This window comes from Solenopsis invicta, chromosome 4, assembly GCF_016802725.1.
Source record: "Solenopsis invicta isolate M01_SB chromosome 4, UNIL_Sinv_3.0, whole genome shotgun sequence".
NCBI classification, from domain to species: domain Eukaryota; kingdom Metazoa; phylum Arthropoda; class Insecta; order Hymenoptera; family Formicidae; genus Solenopsis; species Solenopsis invicta.
Genome location: NC_052667.1, coordinates 29,027,242 through 29,047,062, shown reverse-complemented (window position 1 = coordinate 29,047,062; position 19,821 = coordinate 29,027,242). Strand labels below are relative to the sequence as shown.

General features: G+C 30.2%; 1 protein-coding gene across 4 annotated transcripts in view; it reads left to right on the top strand.

The window, feature by feature from the left end:
- The window catches only part of LOC105200419 (octopamine receptor beta-2R), a 36,530-nt gene extending 18,926 nt beyond the window's left edge, over window positions 1-17,604 (top strand). For 3 of the 4 annotated variants that reach the window (XM_026139335.2, XM_011167971.3, XM_026139336.2), the window contains 3 exons: window positions 8,553-9,869; window positions 10,922-11,152; window positions 13,316-17,604. In XM_026139335.2, the coding sequence (XP_025995120.1) occupies window positions 8,875-9,869; window positions 10,922-11,152; window positions 13,316-13,406 (1,317 nt within the window). In that variant the 5' untranslated portion in view covers window positions 8,553-8,874 and the 3' untranslated portion in view covers window positions 13,407-17,604. Of the gene's footprint in view, window positions 1-8,552; window positions 9,870-10,921; window positions 11,179-13,315 lie in introns of all 4 variants that reach the window. The other variant, XM_026139338.2, reaches the window with a different exon arrangement.
- Window positions 17,605-19,821: the final 2,217 nt, after the last annotated feature.

Sequence of the window (19,821 nt, the reverse complement as noted above, 5' to 3'; positions counted from 1 at the left end):
ACTTGTTTATACAGGGTTATTATTAATGAATGTTCCTACCTTTTACCATCGGAGCATAATTTACCGACGGATACGTATTTCTAACATATTATTATATTAGAAATTACAAACGCGTGTTTCGATGGTAAAAAGTGGGAACATTCATTAATAATCACCCTGTATATATATATATATATATATATATATATATATATATATATGCGTGCGCGCGCGCGTGTGTGTGTGTTTGTGTCTGTATTTTTTTAATGAAAAAGAACTTAAACTTTTTACCGTCTTGTATTTACAAACATTAATGTTAAATGATCAACATACAATATAAATGTAACATAGTTATATATACAGCAGAAAATACGATATAACATTTTAGGAATATTGCAACAACATTGCAACATTTGAATGATATTGCAGAAACATTACAAAATTGCTTCAACGTTGCTAGAATGTTTTATGCTGTATAAGATACGTCAAATTGTATACAATATTAATTTGATTTTTATGGAATGCACTTTCGTGAAAATAGATTATGACTTAATAAATACTATTAATCAATATCTGTTGGTCAACGTCGTACTTAACATTTCGAGTCATATGACTTTAATCTTATTTATTATTAGACTAAAAGCTTTCCTTTAAAAAAAATTTGGGGTTAATTTACTTTTTTATTAAATAACCAAAAGTTTTGGCAGATAAATAAATAAATATAATGCAGAAGAAAAAAATTATTTTTATCTGCTAAATATTAAAGGATTCAATTTAATTGATTCCTTAAGTTAAATGACGTTTTGTTATTTTTAATTTCCATGTTTGTCAAAATTGATTATTTTAACACAAAATATATAGTTAGAAAAACAAGTTTATCTAAACAACTCATCCATCTGGTTAAAATATTGTATTTAATTTCAAAGTAAGCAACATCCACGTTAAAGTTTGCACCGAATAAATAATGAACTAAATTCGAGTTAAATGTAATACATTTTTTTTTAATTACATTAATTAACTCCATTGTTCTAGTTAAATTAACGATTAGAAGCAATAGCGACCTATAGAAATGATTAAAAATGACTCAAATTGGTTACAATTCGATAATATGAATTTAACATTTTAGTAAAATTTCGATATTTACCCCAAAACGCCGCACAACTATTTATTTTGTTAAACGGGAATGACACACTGGATATAACGTATCCTATTCCAAATTTAATTGCTTATAACTTTCGTAAGATTTTAAATAGTGTGCGCTATAGTTGTACGCTATAGTGTTCGCTATAGTGTACGCTATAGTTGTACGCGAAAGAAACGGTTTTGCTAAAAATTTAGCTATTACAGATTGAAAATATATGTAATTTTGAATTACATCGTTAAAATAATAATGTAAGACGTTTAAAGATGATAAGCAGTACTGCAAAAGTATGGACATTCTAGTGATCAACTTAAGTATCCTGTATAATTATTCCGATAATTTAATAAAATTACTTTCAGATCTACATCCAACAAAATTTTTAGATACTTTAGCAAAATCGTTTTTTCCATGTAGGTTTCAAACAAATTACATATTTGAGTATCGCATTTTTAATAGAAATTTTTACTCGTTACTATTTATGAAGATTCTTTGTTGATTAACGTTACTTTTTACGCAAAAAAAGGATATTCTAGCGCATTTAAATCTATCAAGTAAGTCAACTAAATTTCAAAATTACAGATGTCAATTTTCGAAAAAAATATCAGTGTATGCCCATGTTGCCCATACCCAAAGTGTATCGTTCTAGGATTAATCGAGCTTTAAACACAACGGTGCTTAATTATTGAATTCAACAATTTCTTATTTAATAATAAATTTTTAAACACAAAATGGATTGAATAGAATATCATATTAGATGATCATTGTATATTATGCAACATAAAATAGAACAAAGACGAAAATTACATAGTGGAAAATGAAGCACGAACATTTGGCACGTTTCGAGGTTTCGTTGGGTGAAAATCGATTAGTCGTTGCTGTCGCTCTACACTTTATCGATGACTTGACGATTTCATGAAGCATGTATCCGTAGAAATTTTAGTTAGATGTCGATCACGGAAGAAGAGGTTTGTTTGCGTTACTTGCATTTTTTGCACTCAGCATTTTCATTTTTTCTCTCTCTCTTCAATATCCGAATATACATATATATATATATATATATATATATTTACTTCAAGTGTAAAAATATTTGAAGATTTTGAACAACGCAAACAAACCTAAAATCATGTTCATAATCAAATTTCACAGATAAAATACGACTCCCAAATGTTTCACGTACATACACACACGCGCGCACGCACGCACACGTACACACATACACGCACGCACACGCACACGCACACGCGCACACACAAACACACACACACACACACACACACACACTGCACGCGCGCGTACTCACAGTCAAGCACGTGGCAAAGCCAAAGCAGAGTCAGACTCCTCAGTGGTCTTTGGCAACACACTTGATCCCACGACAATCCTGGCTTCTCGATCGAAGGTCAGTGTCGCAACAACGAGCTGTATTATTTACGGAAAAGCTCCCGACCGATCTAAGTAAACGCGCAGGATAAAATTATACGTAGAGTTACCTGAAAGAGCGTGTCTTCCGTCTTCCATTGCATAATTGAAATCTTAAAGACAAAAATCTGTGACAGGAGTAAATTATTTTTCTTCAGTTTTATTACCCTTTAATTTTTAAAGAAACAATAACTTTTTAACATTGTATAATAATAATGTAAGCAACATATAGCAATAATTAACAAAATAAATTTCATTTCAACATGTTCATAGCTTATCCATGCTTTACAGCAAAACATTTATTATTAAGTATAAACACAGCAATTAAGTAGATTTTTAGAAACTGCACTTTACTGCTGGTAATAAAGTTTTATGGAGAGAATTTACATAAATTGTATTCTTATTAATTTTCTTTGTGTAAGAAATTACTGGAAAGAAAGAGAAAACGAGAAAGAGAGAGAGAGAGAGAGAGAGAGAGAGAGAGAGAGAGAGAGAGACAGCTGCTGGTGCATATTATAATTTTTACAATTTCTGTCGAAAAACAAACGTATCAGCACTTACTAAAGTAAAACATTTAAGATTAATTATTATTGAGCGTAAACGCGTTTATAGATTGGTTAATTTTTGCCAAAAAGTTTAGACCATAAAATTTAATATTGGAAGAGTGTTCCAACTTTTCCCGATTTAAATGTCTCATTGTACACAGAGAAGATAAATAAACGCATATAAAAACGCTTAAATTATATGCAAATAACAAGATTTAAAATTGAATATATAACAGTTGTCAATTCTGGAACGTTTTATGAGAAGTTTATACATTAATATCATTATCGTCTTATTATTCAATATTCCATTTCCATATTTCTTATCATATAACATAATAAATTAAGACAACTGTAAACAGTTTCTATAAATAAAGATGAAAGGTAAAATTGAAAAACATCAAATCTATTTCAGCTTTTGTGATTATCATAATAATACTTATTTTTTGTACAATTTTTTATTGCTAATAAAATACTTGGAAAGAAAATGCAGATCAAAATTGCAAATACCACCAATTTTTCAAATTTTTACAACAACATTAGCAAAACAATCGCAATTTAATGCGTAAAAAAGTATTTTGTAAAGGCTAAAAGAAAACGTGTACACCATAGATTGTTTTCTTTCTTTCATTCTCCTTCTGTTTTTATTTTATCATAAATTTTCAAAGATCTCCACGCGAGCAAGTTATCTACAATATTATGGTAATATAAATGTTATCACGTGCTCCCTCTTAAATGATATCTTTATCTTCTTTTGTACCAAATGTAATATAATCTCCATAACAGATGTCTATAACAATTTTATTTAATTATTGCAGTATTTTTTAAATTCTAATAATGCATGTTTTCTAGAAAGACAATACGTTAGTCTTTCCGAATGCATACGACTCCAACTGCATTTTTCGGCATTTTTGATAATAGAAAGTTTCGGTCAAGTTTTATTAAAAATTTTGTGTCTAGTGAACATATTATGAATATATAAATATATAATGAAACCAACATCTTATCTTTTAAAGAATGTTAAGCAACTGCAAACTGCAAAGATAGGGAAAGTAGCTTTTCAAACAAACATCGTTTTGCATCAAATTATTATATTTAATTATTATACTGGACTAAAAAAATACCAACTTTTTAAATTTTATTTTAGTTGAAACTCTCATCAAAATTTAGAATACAAAATTCGCGAATATAGTTATGTAGACCAGATTTGACCAATGTAGTGGATTAATAGGTATATACATTTGTTCGCACAATTTACGATTTCCATTTCTCCAATCATAGATTAATAGAAAATAAAATTTTTTAAGAAATCTTTGCATTATGATACAAATTGCGTTTTTATATTCAATTTGCAAAGATACGAATACACGTGTAAATATCCAAATTTTTTAAAAATAAGATTCACAATACTAAACGAACGAATTAATGATATGACTAAACAGTATTGTTCTTATATTAACGTAAAATCTTTTCCTTCTTCCATATCAAATACATGTATTTTATTCTTAGTACTCTGTTGTAATGTAGAGAGTACTTTTTCTCTTTATTATCAAAGATATTGTATAATACGATAAAAGAGATGTTAAAAAATTTGTAAAAAGTTTTTCTAGTAACTGACTTTTAACGCAATATAAAGAATTGGATTATTATTATTATCATGTCGTTTCATTCTTTTACCAAATATATAAAAACAATAATACATAAAAACCTCTAAAAATGTACGAGAATATTACTTAATAAAAATAAAAATGTGGAAACGAAATATTTTCTAAATGTAACTAAAAATGTGTGTGTGTGTGTGTGTGTGTGTACGTTTAAACGCACGCACGCGGATTGTATAATGATAAATACATGTAAATATATAATACACGTACAAATGTTTCATATACATTTAAATTTGTTTAAAAATTTTGTAATTTTCAATATTTTATAGCGTTTTTTTATTTCTTAAAATTGTAAAAAGAATTTGTTAAGATTAATATATATTGTATTTAGCAACATATTTATAACCATCAGCATAAAAGCAACGTTAGTTCGTCAATGAAAAAGAAAGTAGAGAAACGGATTAAACCAAGATTTTTAAAAGATTTTGATACGTTTGGTAGTATTGCAAATAAAGCATAAAAAATCTAGATATTTCTTTTATCTACATTTTTCTGTACTAATGAAATTGCGTAATATATCAATGTACTATTTTTGCTGAAATAACGGAATATTCGGACGAATCAGTAAAAGATAAAATTCTGAGTTAAAATGGTGAGCCTTATATTGTTGGATGACTTATGTACGCTATTCACGTTTCGGGAGAATTTTGGCGTACTTGATGCGAAACGCATACTAAGCCTACTTATCCCTCAGCGGCTATCCTGACAAATTGCGAAAACCACGATATCGCTCGTAAGCGTACACTTGCTTCAAAAATAAACGAGAAAATCATGAACAAATTTTTTCATCAAGAAACATTTCGTGATTCAAGCAGGATTTCATGATATAAATATTATAGGAGAAGTTCTCTTTACATAAACTATTCCAAAAATTTATATTGAACCTTAATCAAGACCCTTAATCAAACCTTAATTAAGAAACATCATATTCAAAAGAAATTCGCTGACTCAAGGTATTCAAGTGGAAGATGATAAAACTAATATTATTAAATAGTTCATTGCAGCTCATTTGGAAATAAATATAAGCACGCAGAATGCACGCACGCACCCGCGCGCGCGCGCGCACACACACACACACACACACACACACACACACAGAGAGAGAGAGAGAGAGAGAGAGAGAGAGAGAGAGAGAGTTATCAAAAATAACACCAATCAAAAATGCCTAAATTTTTCTAATAAAACAATGTTCTAATTTATTAATTTTCTAAAAATTTTCTCTTTGATGAGATTTTACGCACAACTATGAAAACGCATTAACGCAAATGCTCAAAAATGCGAAAAATTCTCATTACTCTGAGGACCGCAAGATACGAGGCCGACTCATCATTGATCTTTCAAATTCTGCCCTTGGCCAGTCTTAGCGTCAAGAATTCTACTTATATTCAATAGACGTGCGATTTACATGCTCGGCATCGTTACGTGATGCGATTCTCTACCCTATAAACAAGATGTATGCTTCGTTCCTTTTCATAGATATGTATTCATGTAGGTAAAATTTTTCATGTACATGAAATTTTTTCAAAGATACTGAAAAGTACATACAAATCTTACGCTGCTTCTATCAATAGAACAGCAAATACTTACATTTCTGTTCAGATAGCAGGTACACCAATATTTATCAATGGTTTTTCTATAATCCTTTGAGAAGGCAATTGCAGGGAACACACTATTACTATTACACCCATCTACAATATCTTGTATGATGAGAGAGAGAGAAAGAGAGAGAGAGGCAACTTTTTATACCTTAATTATGTTAAAATTATGATACAATCTTTTGTTTTATAATATTTCTTCCTATCTCATCCAATCTCTTATCTCTCTTCTTTCTTATCATTCCTTTATTTCTCATTACATTAAAAACAATTTGTACTTGGAGAAAAGCGCAAGAAAAACGATTGATTTACATGCAACAAGAGATAATATATGTATATATTAATATTTAAGTAAAATTTTATCTCTCTCTCTCACTCTCTATTTATCACACTTTTGTGTATGTACCACCTGTTGATTTTCATTATATATTGCAATATTGTTACCACGGTATTCCAAATATTCCATATATCTAAATTTTCATTTAATAACGTTGATAGTAATATATCGTTTACGTATGTATACATATGCATATGATGTGTTTACCTTTTCATGTTTACAATTAAATTGTATCTTTATATAAATCACTGTTTAAATTATATTACCGTGATTACAATTTATTCAAGCGATGAATTGCCAATTTTATACAAAGTATAATAAAGTATTTTTCTAATTAAATTTGCAATTTAAATAAAAACCATATATTAAATTATCATATAAATATAAAAACTCAATATAATATATTCTTATAAAGCAAAGCACGCAATAACTTTATTAATTTTACGCATTTTCTTACAATAATTAAATAATTGAAACACTGAAATTGGAACAAAATTACGGCGTTAGTGAAAATGTTGGTACTTACTTCGATTAAAACTTGGTCTATTTTTATAAATTGATTAATGATGTATTGTCTCTTAATGCAATAATTCTTTTTTGCTTTATTATCTCTACATTTCTTTCTTCGCTTTTGATTTCTACGATATTAACACAGCACCAGTTCATTGAAAAATAAAAATTGCATCTTTAAACGATAGTTTTTCTCTCGATCTTCTTCACGGCCGACCAAAGCTACTGCTGGAATTATTGACCTAAATATACCGCAAAAATAGCGGATCATAAATTACATAGACTTGACAAGAGTGCACTTGACACAGCAATGTTGCAACACACTACTATGCTGAAGAAAGAGACAGCAAGATGCAAAGTGGGAAGAGAAAGAAAGACAATGACGACAGAGAAAGGTATTGGGGAGGGAAAAAGGAAAGAGAACAGGGAAAGAGAAGAGGATGTTCTATTGAAGGTTGCCAGCTCCCTTCCGACGTGGCGACGTGTCCTCATTTTAAGTGGAAACGAATGGAAAACTGCCATACAAGCTGATATGCGAATCTTGAAGAAATATAGCAATCAAAAGGTCTATACGCCGAAGGCTCGCATATAAATCGTCTATTGCATCTAAGTTTATTTATGAGTTTTGCGATGCGTATGGTTTACATCGGCAAACTGAAGAGATCACACACACACACACACACACGCGCGCGCGCGCGCGCGCACGCACGCACGCACGCACACGCACACACACACTTCTAAAAAAAGAAATAAATTAAGTGCAAACTTATTTAATTATGTAACCTATTCAAAATATGTGTATAAAGAACATAGTTTATATTTTTACTGTAGTTGCCATTGCTCTCCTAGAAGAGCACCTTAACTCATGTTATATTTTTAATTATTATTAAAAAATTTGTAAAACATTACGGATATTATTTTAGATCCTTGTTTATTTTTTTTGCATCTTTTGCATAGAAAATCAAATATTTAATTTAATCAAGAAAAAATTAGATATAATTATTTATATTAAATCTACACTATCTATATTATCTACATTAAATAAATTTATAGTATACAAATATTTTAACATAATTTATTGAGTGAAAATCTGTCAAATAATTTTGCGACATAAAAAATAATAAAATTTCTCAGATATTTTGAAACGAAATGGCAACAATTCTATTGTCATAACGTTGTTACTTTACGTCGATTGTCTCATTTAAATCAAACCTTGCAGTTAAAGATCCATTGAAATGATCCAAACAAATATCTCTTGTGTGCGCAATGTATGCGAACGCTCGCATTTACTCGTTCGCATCGCGCGATAACGGATTAAAGAAATTCTTTTATTTTCTTAAAACGTATTTTTTCGTTTTTCATTTACAGATTTCGAAGAGTGTACGACATCGTAATAGCATCGCGAAAGCTCTGCTGCAGAACAGAGTGCCTTTCCAACATTTTTCGAAACATCTTCGTAAACCTCGTTAATTGGACCGATTACATCGGTAAATGAGCTCGAAGATAAAACGTGGAAAAGCAGAAACCGTTTCTTTGCTCGAACCAAAGATGAACGAATGTCAGATAGGCCAACTAATCGGGACTTCCGTCACCTAAAGTCATCATCGTGCAACTCTTGGACTAAGAGAAAGAGAAAGTAGAGAACGATCGACAGCGGCGTGAAACCAATGCGCCGCGCCGTTGGACGAGCATGAGCACGAAAACAACATTCGATCCGGTCGAGATTTCCTCGTTCGACGTGACATCACTGTTGGACGTCACTTCGACCGAGGATTCTCCTTATGCCAATAATACCGAGGTGAACGAAGAGGAGGTCAACTGGTCAGACATGCCCTCGGCAATCGTTAAGATCTGCATCCTCGGTTCGATCATCGCAACGGCGCTGTTCGGTAATCTGCTAGTGATGGTGTCTGTGATGCGGCACAGAAAGCTACGAATCATCACCAACTATTTTGTGGTTTCGCTAGCACTAGCGGATATGCTGGTGGCGATGTTCGCGATGACCTTCAATGCTAGCGTTCAGGTGACTGGCAAATGGCTTTTTGGCTATTTCATGTGCGACGTCTGGAATTCCTTGGACGTCTACTTTAGTACTAGCTCGATACTTCATCTGATGTGCATCTCGGTAGATCGATACTATGCGATCGTGAAGCCACTCAAGTATCCCATCAACATGACGAAAAGAGTAGTAGCGTTTATGCTGTTGGCCTGCTGGGTGTCGCCGGCCATCATTTCCTTCGTACCGATCTTCTATGGGTGGTACACTACGGAGAAAAACAGCGTGCACAGGCACAAGCACCCAGAACTTTGTGAGTTTAAGGTTAACACGGTATACGCTATACTGTCATCGAGCATATCTTTCTGGATACCCTGTACCATCATGGCAGTCACCTATTTTGCTATATTCAAAGAGGCTAACAAGCAAGAGAAGCAAATGCACAGTAGAATGGGTAACGCTATGTTGCTCAGTCACAGGCCAAGTAAGGATCTTAATAATTTAAATGGCGAGCTCAACAGCGCCGGATCATCGAAAACTCTCACTTTAAATGAAATCAACACCGAGCATTTACACACACCCACGAAAGATAAGCATATGATGAAGATGAAGAGAGAACACAAAGCGGCGAGAACGCTGAGTATCATTATGGGTACTTTCATCCTTTGTTGGTTGCCATTTTTCCTTTGGTACGTGCGACCAAATTTCTTCGCAAAACATTATGTTACTAAAGATTAATTAATTTCCCTGTATTTTTAATACGTAATCTTAACGAATTGCTCTCTTAATTCGATAGATGGCATTGAATCAATATTAGATTTAATGTATACAATTAACAGTTACATTAGTAAAATATTCAACTCGTATAAAGGAAACATTTTGTAATGGGTGATCCACTATACAAATGATAAAACTGAGATAATGAACCGATATCAAGTCCAAGACGTTACGTACTATTTCATTTTTAAAAGGATCTGATTATAAAAATCAGAAACTTGTAAACATTTTCAGTTTTACTTTCGAGCCAGAATGTGTTACTGTTATAGCTATCTTACAACATATTTCTTAACTATCCAACATATTTCAACATACATTGGCTATCAAAGTATAAATAAACAAATTTAACTTTTTTTTAAATAATAGAAAAAAATTACAAAATGTATCTACAAAAACTTTTCGTAAAGTGTCAAGAAAAGATTTTGTTTTTTCTTAAATTAAATATTTTGATTTTATATATACATATTTTCATAAAGGTCAAATAAATGAGAGAAAAATAGAACGAGAAAGAAAAGAATTATTGTTGAATTAAATTTATCAAGTTGATCGGTATTACTGTTGAAAGTTGTGGCAAATTTATGGCGCAAGAAAGGATATTTCTTATTTACCTGTTTTAACATTTGATTCTTTTATACGATAATTATTTATATATTTATATATTTTTTATGCATCCTTTCTAATTATACCATCATTGATGGATTACCCAATACAAAATTTGATAAGATTTTCTACCAAACTTTTAATTATTTAAATTATTTTTGAAAACATGTTTCTGTATATGGAAATTATCTTAAATTAAAAATACAAATTAGCCTCAAAATTTAAAACAAGCATTATTAAGTTTGAATAAATTATCTCTCGTATTTACATATTATTGCTTTCATTAAAGTTTGGAAATAATTAACCTTCTATTTGTTTGTGTTTTTAACATTTGTAAAAATATAATTATTAATTTAATTGTTAGGTACGTCATTACAGCGCTTTGCGGCGAGGCTTGTCCGTGCCCCAACGTCGTGATTGCAATTCTATTTTGGATTGGGTACACGAATTCAGCATTAAATCCATTGATCTATGCGTATTTTAATCGCGACTTTCGAGAAGCGTTTAAAAATACTCTGCAGTGCGCTTTTTGTTCGCTCTGTAGACGAGAGCCATCAGATCTCGAAGCGCTGGATTTTCGTCGGCCATCCCTCAGGTACGATCTGGTATGACAAATTTAAGGTATGCATTACGTTTTATCGCTTTTTTCTTTAAAAAATTTTCCTTTCTTAAATTTTGTTGATCGTACTTGTAATCTATGTATATCGGTATGATGATAGGGTTATATTAAAAAAGTTTTTATAATATCGTTTCAATTTTGCCATAAATTCAGTTCTTCCCAAGATAATAAAAAATTAATGAATTTGACCAAATGAGTCCCAAAAAACCGACATAATAGGCAGTAATGCTACATTTTCTTTTACTCGTCCCTTGATATGAGTCATTTGTACATAATACAAGTTAACGTACATAAAGATTCCAACGAGTCCTTCACACACAATATAACACCTTTTTCTTCGATTTATACAAATATGCCTTATACAATTCCGCAAGATACAATATCGCTACACTATATATAATATATAAAAATTAGATTGGGTTATACTAATTAAACGGATAAAATCCATAATTGCTGTGCTTTTTATTCCATCTCTTATATGATCTTTACTGTCTTACAATCAGTCTTATTGACAAGTGTGCCAATGTAACGCTGCATTTTGAGGTTTACGTTTAAAATCGCATTATGAAAAAAATAAGAAAAGAAAAATACAATAAAAATTTTTAGGTAGAATAATCTGTAAAATGATTTAAAATTATCAATATATTTAAACTGTGCAAGTTATACGAAAGAAAATCGTGTAAATTTTATTTTTGCTTTTGTCTGCAGAACTTGTCTGTAACGAATTTTACATAAAAGAAACCCATGAATATATAGACTATGAATTTTCATTTCTTTTAGTATCTATGCAAATCATGTTTTTATCAGTAAATATTAACAAAGTGCAATATTTAATTTCCGAGAAGTAAAGAGAAGCGTTGCTTTAAAAAATCTACAATATTGTCGACTCCCCTCTACGTAAACGTCGAAACTGTTATAAAACACAATTTTCGTAATCTGAGTTATAAAAATTAATTTTTCTAATTTGTTATTGAAATTAATTATTATGTTTGAATCAATTTATCACATAAAAATCATATAAAATATTATAGATCATTGGAAAATGCTACAATATTATTTGCGTTAAAGGATGTTTATTATACTTTTTATATTTATATTTATAGCAAAACAAACACACGAAATACAATACTTAATTGTTACTAATAAATAAACAGAATAAAATAGCAAAAAAAGTAAATATTTAGTAAATATTTAGTAAATTTAAATTTATTACAAAAACGTTACATTTGCAGTTCTAAGAAATGATCGTTATACTCATAAGTTAAACCTAATTTAATCCGCGTGGACGTATGGCGTCATGTATCTCTATTTTCATTCCCTGTGCCAATTACTCCATTATTCGGTTCAATTACGTGTACTGCGTATCTCGCACGAGCTGCATCCGCGATGATGCGCGAAGATGATTGAACTGACAACTATACGAGAATCAAGATATACTAAACGGAACGATTACTTTTTCACAATTACTTTTTCAACAAATGTTTTTTAACACGCCATTTTTGTTCAAAACATTACACAGCATTGCAACATGATAATTTATTGATTCTTACTTACAAAACAAAATTTAAAATTAAAATTATTAAAATTAATATAACATCTGTCTATATACATCTGTCTATATATATTTAAATCTGATATATCTGTCTATTAAAATCAACAGGATTAATTCTATTGTTTATTAGCACTTTATTAGAGCGGAAGTTTAATCGTAACACAAATAAACGAAAAAAGTTTATTTATTATATATCATGACTAGCATTACAATACAAGTACATAAATCTTTCTGCAAGCCATGTATTTATTATACAGTTTAATATAGCGAATAGAAAATTAGTAGATATGGTCATTTTTTATTTTGTTGAATTGTTGAATGTTTGCAAAATTGTTGAAAAAATACGGAAAACACAAATGTGTTTTTTATCTATTATTTTATATAAAATGGCTCAAGTACAGAGTTGTAAGCTATCATCTATTCCATCTAACAAAAAGACATGCTGAAAGACCAAATTGTCTCGAGCTTCTTTCGCACAATTCATATTCATTTACATGTATAATCGAATCATAATACAAATAGATGTTCTTTCTTATATCGATTTTAAGGAGGAAGTAAATCTTAATTTATTTTAATTTTGTTTTCAGATACGATGATCGTACCAAGAGCATATACTCAGAAACGTATATAAAACACGTTGATAGACGAAGATCAAGCGAGCTTGGCAGCAGTCTTTGAGACGAAACAATATTTCCAAGGTTCTAAACAAGTGCAAAAAATACGCATCCATTAACAGCATTCACATACGTATCACATACATCGCGCAAATTTAAGCATGACCACACGTACACACACACACACACACACACACACACACACACACACACACACACACACACACACACACACACACACACACACACACACACACACACACACACACACATACACACACACACGATCCTGCAGAGACATCATCTACTATTTTGCCAAATAATAGACGAAAACGAAGGAGATCAAAGAGATACGTGTCATTTTTCTTATGGTGACACGCGCGAATACGCCGGAAACATCTCGCATCGCGAAGCTAGAGACATATGTATACAATAATTATATCGTATTGCCAAAGTTAAATTTTTAAGTAAGCTTGCGTAGCCAATGAAAAGTGTGTCGTCTTTTGTGAAGATTAATAAAATCGTGCTTGTGGAGAAGAACAAAGGGGATTCCGATTGAATGACGAACTTTGCTAAACACTTGACAAAAATGAAACGTGTTGCTTCTGCGATATAATATTTTGGTAGAATACCTAAACGAATGAATACCCGAACGAACTTTGAGAAGCCACGATAAAAAGTTCAATTGGTCCCATAAATTTTAATGTACTTTTTTTCATGTCAAAAATCTAGTTCTTTTCTATCTCTTCTATAGCCTCTTTTTTATTCGAACCTCGCAGTTTCGACAGAATTAGCTTTCCTTTATATTACTATTTTGTAATTAGAGATGTATATATCACGACGCTAAAAATAATTGACATACGTAAAATGTACCACGCGTATGTTTACACGCATAGTATAATTGAAAAATGAGAATGTGATCGATATTATCTATAACACACAAATACTCTTTTATAAACATATTAAAGTAATGGTACATATTCATTTATTATTTAATTCAATTTATTTATTATTTATTAATTAACTTAAAATGGTATATATACAATGATCCCAAGTATATTTTATTGTTAAAATATTCATTTCTGTATAGTTAATGCATGTTTCGAGAAAACTGTTGCGTTAAACAATGCGCGCTTATTATTGCAGTTTCAAAATTAATCAAGTAAAACAAAACATATATGAGATGATAGATGATTATGTATTACTAAAAGATAGATACGAAATAGTCCAGATATACCAGGTGTATTGTTTTAAGAATTAGTCAATCCAACACTAGTCAATGATATAAAGATTTATACTCGATCTGTGCGTTTTTAAATCGCACTAATCAAACTAATGTGAGATTATTCGATCGATTATTTTTAATTTTATTTATATACTATAAGTTAAGTGGGATTCACGTGGAATTTTACCTTTTTAATTCTAGTTAAGTTCCAATTGGCTAGCGATACAGCCATATACATCTCTTCTGATTAATTGTAAGATGCGTGATAATGCTGGATATCAAGATTACATAGGATATCGTTCTATTAGAATTGCTCTACGTACAATTCCGCGATTAAGATTTAAAAACGATTTTTTTTGTTTTTTTTTGTTTTTACATATTACCTAAATGTTAATTCCTAAAATTTATACTTTATTAATGCCCATAGAGCGTTGATTATTATACCATTAGTAAAATTCGATTATAGTACATGAATATATTATATGTGTTGCATTGTATTTACATAACTTATCAAAAGAGCATAACCTTTGTTGATTTAATTATCGCGTTAAGTTATGAATATCAAGCCGGTTTTTACTCTAATTGTATTGCCTTGTAGTCACAAAGTTTTTGCCAGATCTGCCATTGATTTCGTTTATGTCCCATCGGCATCGATACTTGGAAAGAAATTTTCTATAAATAATTGAATGCTTTCTCGGGATTGCAGTCGTTATAGATGGAATCTCTGCATGTTTGAGCAATTTCTGCTACACTTGCACAAAAGCAGTTGGTGTAACGACAAATCACAACAGTATTGTTACAGTATCGATACTAATGTATTACATGGAAATGTATTATAGCGTAACATATTGCGAACGCGACTTGGCGATTTAATTCATTGAATCAAACGATGTTAAAGATAACATTGTGACTTTAAAAAAAATATAAAGCAAGCATAAAGCGTTCAGGTACTTTCATCACTTTCTTTTTCGTTCTTGTCGCGATGACTAATTGAGTTACTTCCAGTTAGTTCCTTATTAGAATTAAGGATTCCCTCTTGTTTGCAAAAGTTAATATTCGGACGCACTGTACGTTAACAAGTACAATTTATTAATAAGTCATCGCTAATCTTATAGACTCACCTACTTTCCTCGTGGTCTTTCAACAGAATTTTGCCATCTTCGGAGACATCGGTTCTCGTTTCGATATAAACGGCACCGGAATGTTGATTTCCTTTGTTCAGTCAAGCGATAAACGAAAAAGAAATGATTGAAAAAGTTGAAAAGATTCGTTTCACTTTTTCCAGAATGATTAACTGTTATTCAACAGAAATGGTAATAATTGAACTTTTATTCGAGTCCAATAAGCGTATGTTCATTTATATCTTCCGTTTCTTATTATTAGTTGCGAGTGTTTTCAGCGAAAATCACATCAATAAGTATCGACTTAAGTCCCCGTGATATTTGTAACACCGATCTAGAATCTAGTCATGCGAATACAGAATTGATAATAATTCGCCATCTTCAGTAATCATCGATTGTTGAGCGTTACATTTGCGTTACGCGTCGTCGTCGATCGCCAGTGGATGACAGTGAAATATATTAACTTACCGTTTTAACACCATTGTACAAAAACAAGAGTGAGTGATTACTGCGACTAATTGAATGATTGGCAATCACGATAAATTATTATTACTTGCCGTGTTTTCATCAACTTTTAGTTGCAGTTACACATTTATAATCAAACGTGGTAAAATTAAAGAAATTAATGCCACGCTAATCGCCACAATAATTAATTTTTTTGAAATATTTAGTATGTTTCATAAGGATGAAATGCTCACAATATTACTGTTGATAATCTTCAACTATCGTAAATTTAGATATTTCTAATTTTCATCAGAAATGAGCAATTGCCGTAACAACTTGCTTGGATTATTCAACTCGCTTATTAAGCAGGAAAATATTATTTGTTGTAATAATAAAATTTCAAATTTACATTGAACTAACTCGTATAACTAATCGAAATGCTTTGTTACATTTTGTTATTTTCAAAATTCTTTTTGCCTTGAACATCACATATACATACGTATAACAATTGTAAAAAACGAAATGATTACTCCTTTCTGATACTGATAATTAATTTCACCAGTAAGAAATACATATATTTGCTATGTCACTTGAGTAACGGGTAATATCGCATCACTGACAAAACATTCGAGCAATCAACATAATCGTAATGTAGTGTAACAAAAATGTTTCACAAAAAAGGTTAAATCTTACGTTTGGCTTATCTTCATTTTTTTTTAATAGCTGAATCGTTTTACAAAAAAGATATTATCATTATATACAGGGGAAGAGTGGATTTCTTTTGCCAAAGAAAGAAACTGACAATGAATCGATGCAATAACGTCATATCTCATTACATCGCTTATATTATAAAAATTTTTTGTCCTGATTTGTTTATTCCTAATTAGTCTTGCATTATTGTTTTCCAAGTTATTGTATATTTTATATTAAACAATCATTTAACGTATTTAAAACATTCGCAGTTATTTTGGAGTAGTTTATATAATTAATCGTGTTATACACTTTACGGTCCTATATGTACACAATTGATTTATACATCGATTGCATTCATTCACAAAATATTTTCGAAAAAGAAGAGAAATATAATAATTTAATAATTAACCTATGTCAACCAACATAAAATTGTTGTTTGTTTAGATCATTATGATACTATTGTATATGTATCTACGTTATTGCTTTTCTTCTGTGATAAAAATTAGGAAAATTGTCGAATTTTATTAACTATTTGTACATAGCTTGTAAATATATAACTACTTGTATTATTTCGTATTATTTCATAAGAAAAATGAAAATAATTACTGAAAAGACTAGCTGTGCAATAATTATACTTGAAAAAAGTATTCTTCTGTTTTGATAACGTTTTTATTAGTTCTAAAGGCGTATTAACAATCAAATACAATGTATTGCTCGTAGAGCATATAAAACCTGTAAACAAATAGTATAAAAAGGAATTAAAGCATTTTGTTCCATTAGCTTTTATCCGTCATATCGCAACGTGGCATCGGTCAACGGTGCAATATATTATCAATTTTCATTTCATCTTTTGTGTATTATTTTCAGAATTTTTATTTTTGTTGTGCAGAAGTTTGCGAAGAGAAATGGCAATATAAAAAAAAGCAATTACTGAGCAATAAAATAAATCCAGATTATACCTGTTTATATATAATACGTATATATATATATATATATATATATATATATATATATATATATATATATATCTAAAAAATTACTCAACTTAATTTTAAAGATAATTTATTTACAAGGCGTATATTTGAACAGTATTTTATAAAAACATATCAACGCTACGTTGTGAGAAAATGTGTACAAATGTTTTGTATGTATAGATAATAACGATTTCTTTCTTGCATCGTAAAATATACATCATAAAAAATTCCAAAGAAGCATGTTGAATACATAAATTGATTGTAAATCAAAATTCGTATGTCTACTAATTAAAAGTATGAATCTTATATTCAGACTTTTTACTACATGCACGTGTGTGCGTGCGTGCGTAAGTGCGTACGCGTACGTGTGCATATGTTCACACTTTGTACTTTTTCCATTTCGTTTCTATTATATTTACATAGTAATACTATATAATATTACTTTTTAACACACTTTTGAGCAACAATCGTTTATTAATATAAATTAACAATGTATGTATTTTTTTCTATGTATATTTTAAATTGAAAAATATCTCACACGCGTATATAATGTTCCTCGATTTTATTTTGTTTCTCGTTATCAAAATTTATAGTTTACATTACATGAAACACTGACACTTATTTTGTTTCAAAAAACTCTTTTATTTATTGTAAAATCTTTTATTACTTCAATTAAGTTACATCATTTGTCTCTTCAATTAATAAATATAGTATTATACAATAATACTTTGAATTAAATTGTTGTTAAACTTCTTTATACAAAGAAAGCACGTTTTTCGCGACATTGCGGAAGAGTTGGTAACATGGCCGTAAATGGGCAATTTTTGGAGTGGGAAATATTGCCATCCGTGGACGGCAAAATGGGCAAAATCAATATTCTCGTACGATTCCGCATGCGCACTTTTGTCACGTGACGTTTCATTACGCATACGCTGAACGTAAAGTCGAAATGCATGAGCGAAGATAGTACACTGATTTCTCATAACCTATCCTATAACCGGGACAGGCAGTGACAGAAAAATACCACACGCTAGTTCTCCCTCAAATGCCGCAAAAAACGTACTTCCTTTGCATAAAATACCGCATGCAACATGAGGCCGAGCGCGTTCTCGACTTCGGACGCTGTTTTCAGCATTCGGCTGCGCTACGCGCGGTTCGCGCGTGTAACTACGTCTCGTACTGAAAACATCGTCCTCAATCGAGAACGACAAAGCTCGACCCCGTGTTGCATAATGTACTATTATACAGAAAGAATAGATATGATAACATTCTGTTTCTTCTGATGAGAAGTTTAAAGTTTTTTTTAGTCTTTTATATATTACGACTTATATATTATTCTCTCCCCCACCCCTCTCTCTCTCTCTCTCTCTCTCTCTCTCTCTGCCTTTATTTATATATTGCAATGTTCAATAGAATAAATAAGAATATTTATTATCCAAAAATAACTTAAATAAAAAGAGAATCAAAACGTTCATATATCATACACACAAAAAATAAACTTTGTTACAATAATTAACTAGTAATTTTGTTAAGCATTTTTAAGATTAAGTATTGTATTCAATTTTCTACATAAAAGTAATAATTCGATTTATTTCACAATACAACGTTTGTGAAATGTTTCTCAAAAATTCTAACAAATTAAAATTATGTTGTATAAAAAATATTGATAAAAAATATTAGTTGTACAATCATTTTTCGGGTATTACAAACGAAAAAAAGTAAAATAATTTTATTATGTTTTATTTGTTTAATAGGACTTGCTTCAAAAACAAAATATAGATACACATATGCATAAGACATAAAAGAAATGACATTGCAATTATAAAATATATTTGAAATAAAATATTGTAATAAAAAGGGTAAATCTAATCTGCGTAAAAACATCAATTTCTCTTGATAAATTTTATTCCGTAAATTCGCTGTATTAAAGGCTTACTACGGCAAAGTGATTATATTGAAAGAAAAAATGCATTCACTACGAATATGTACAATCATGCTTCAATTTAATCAGATTTATAATTT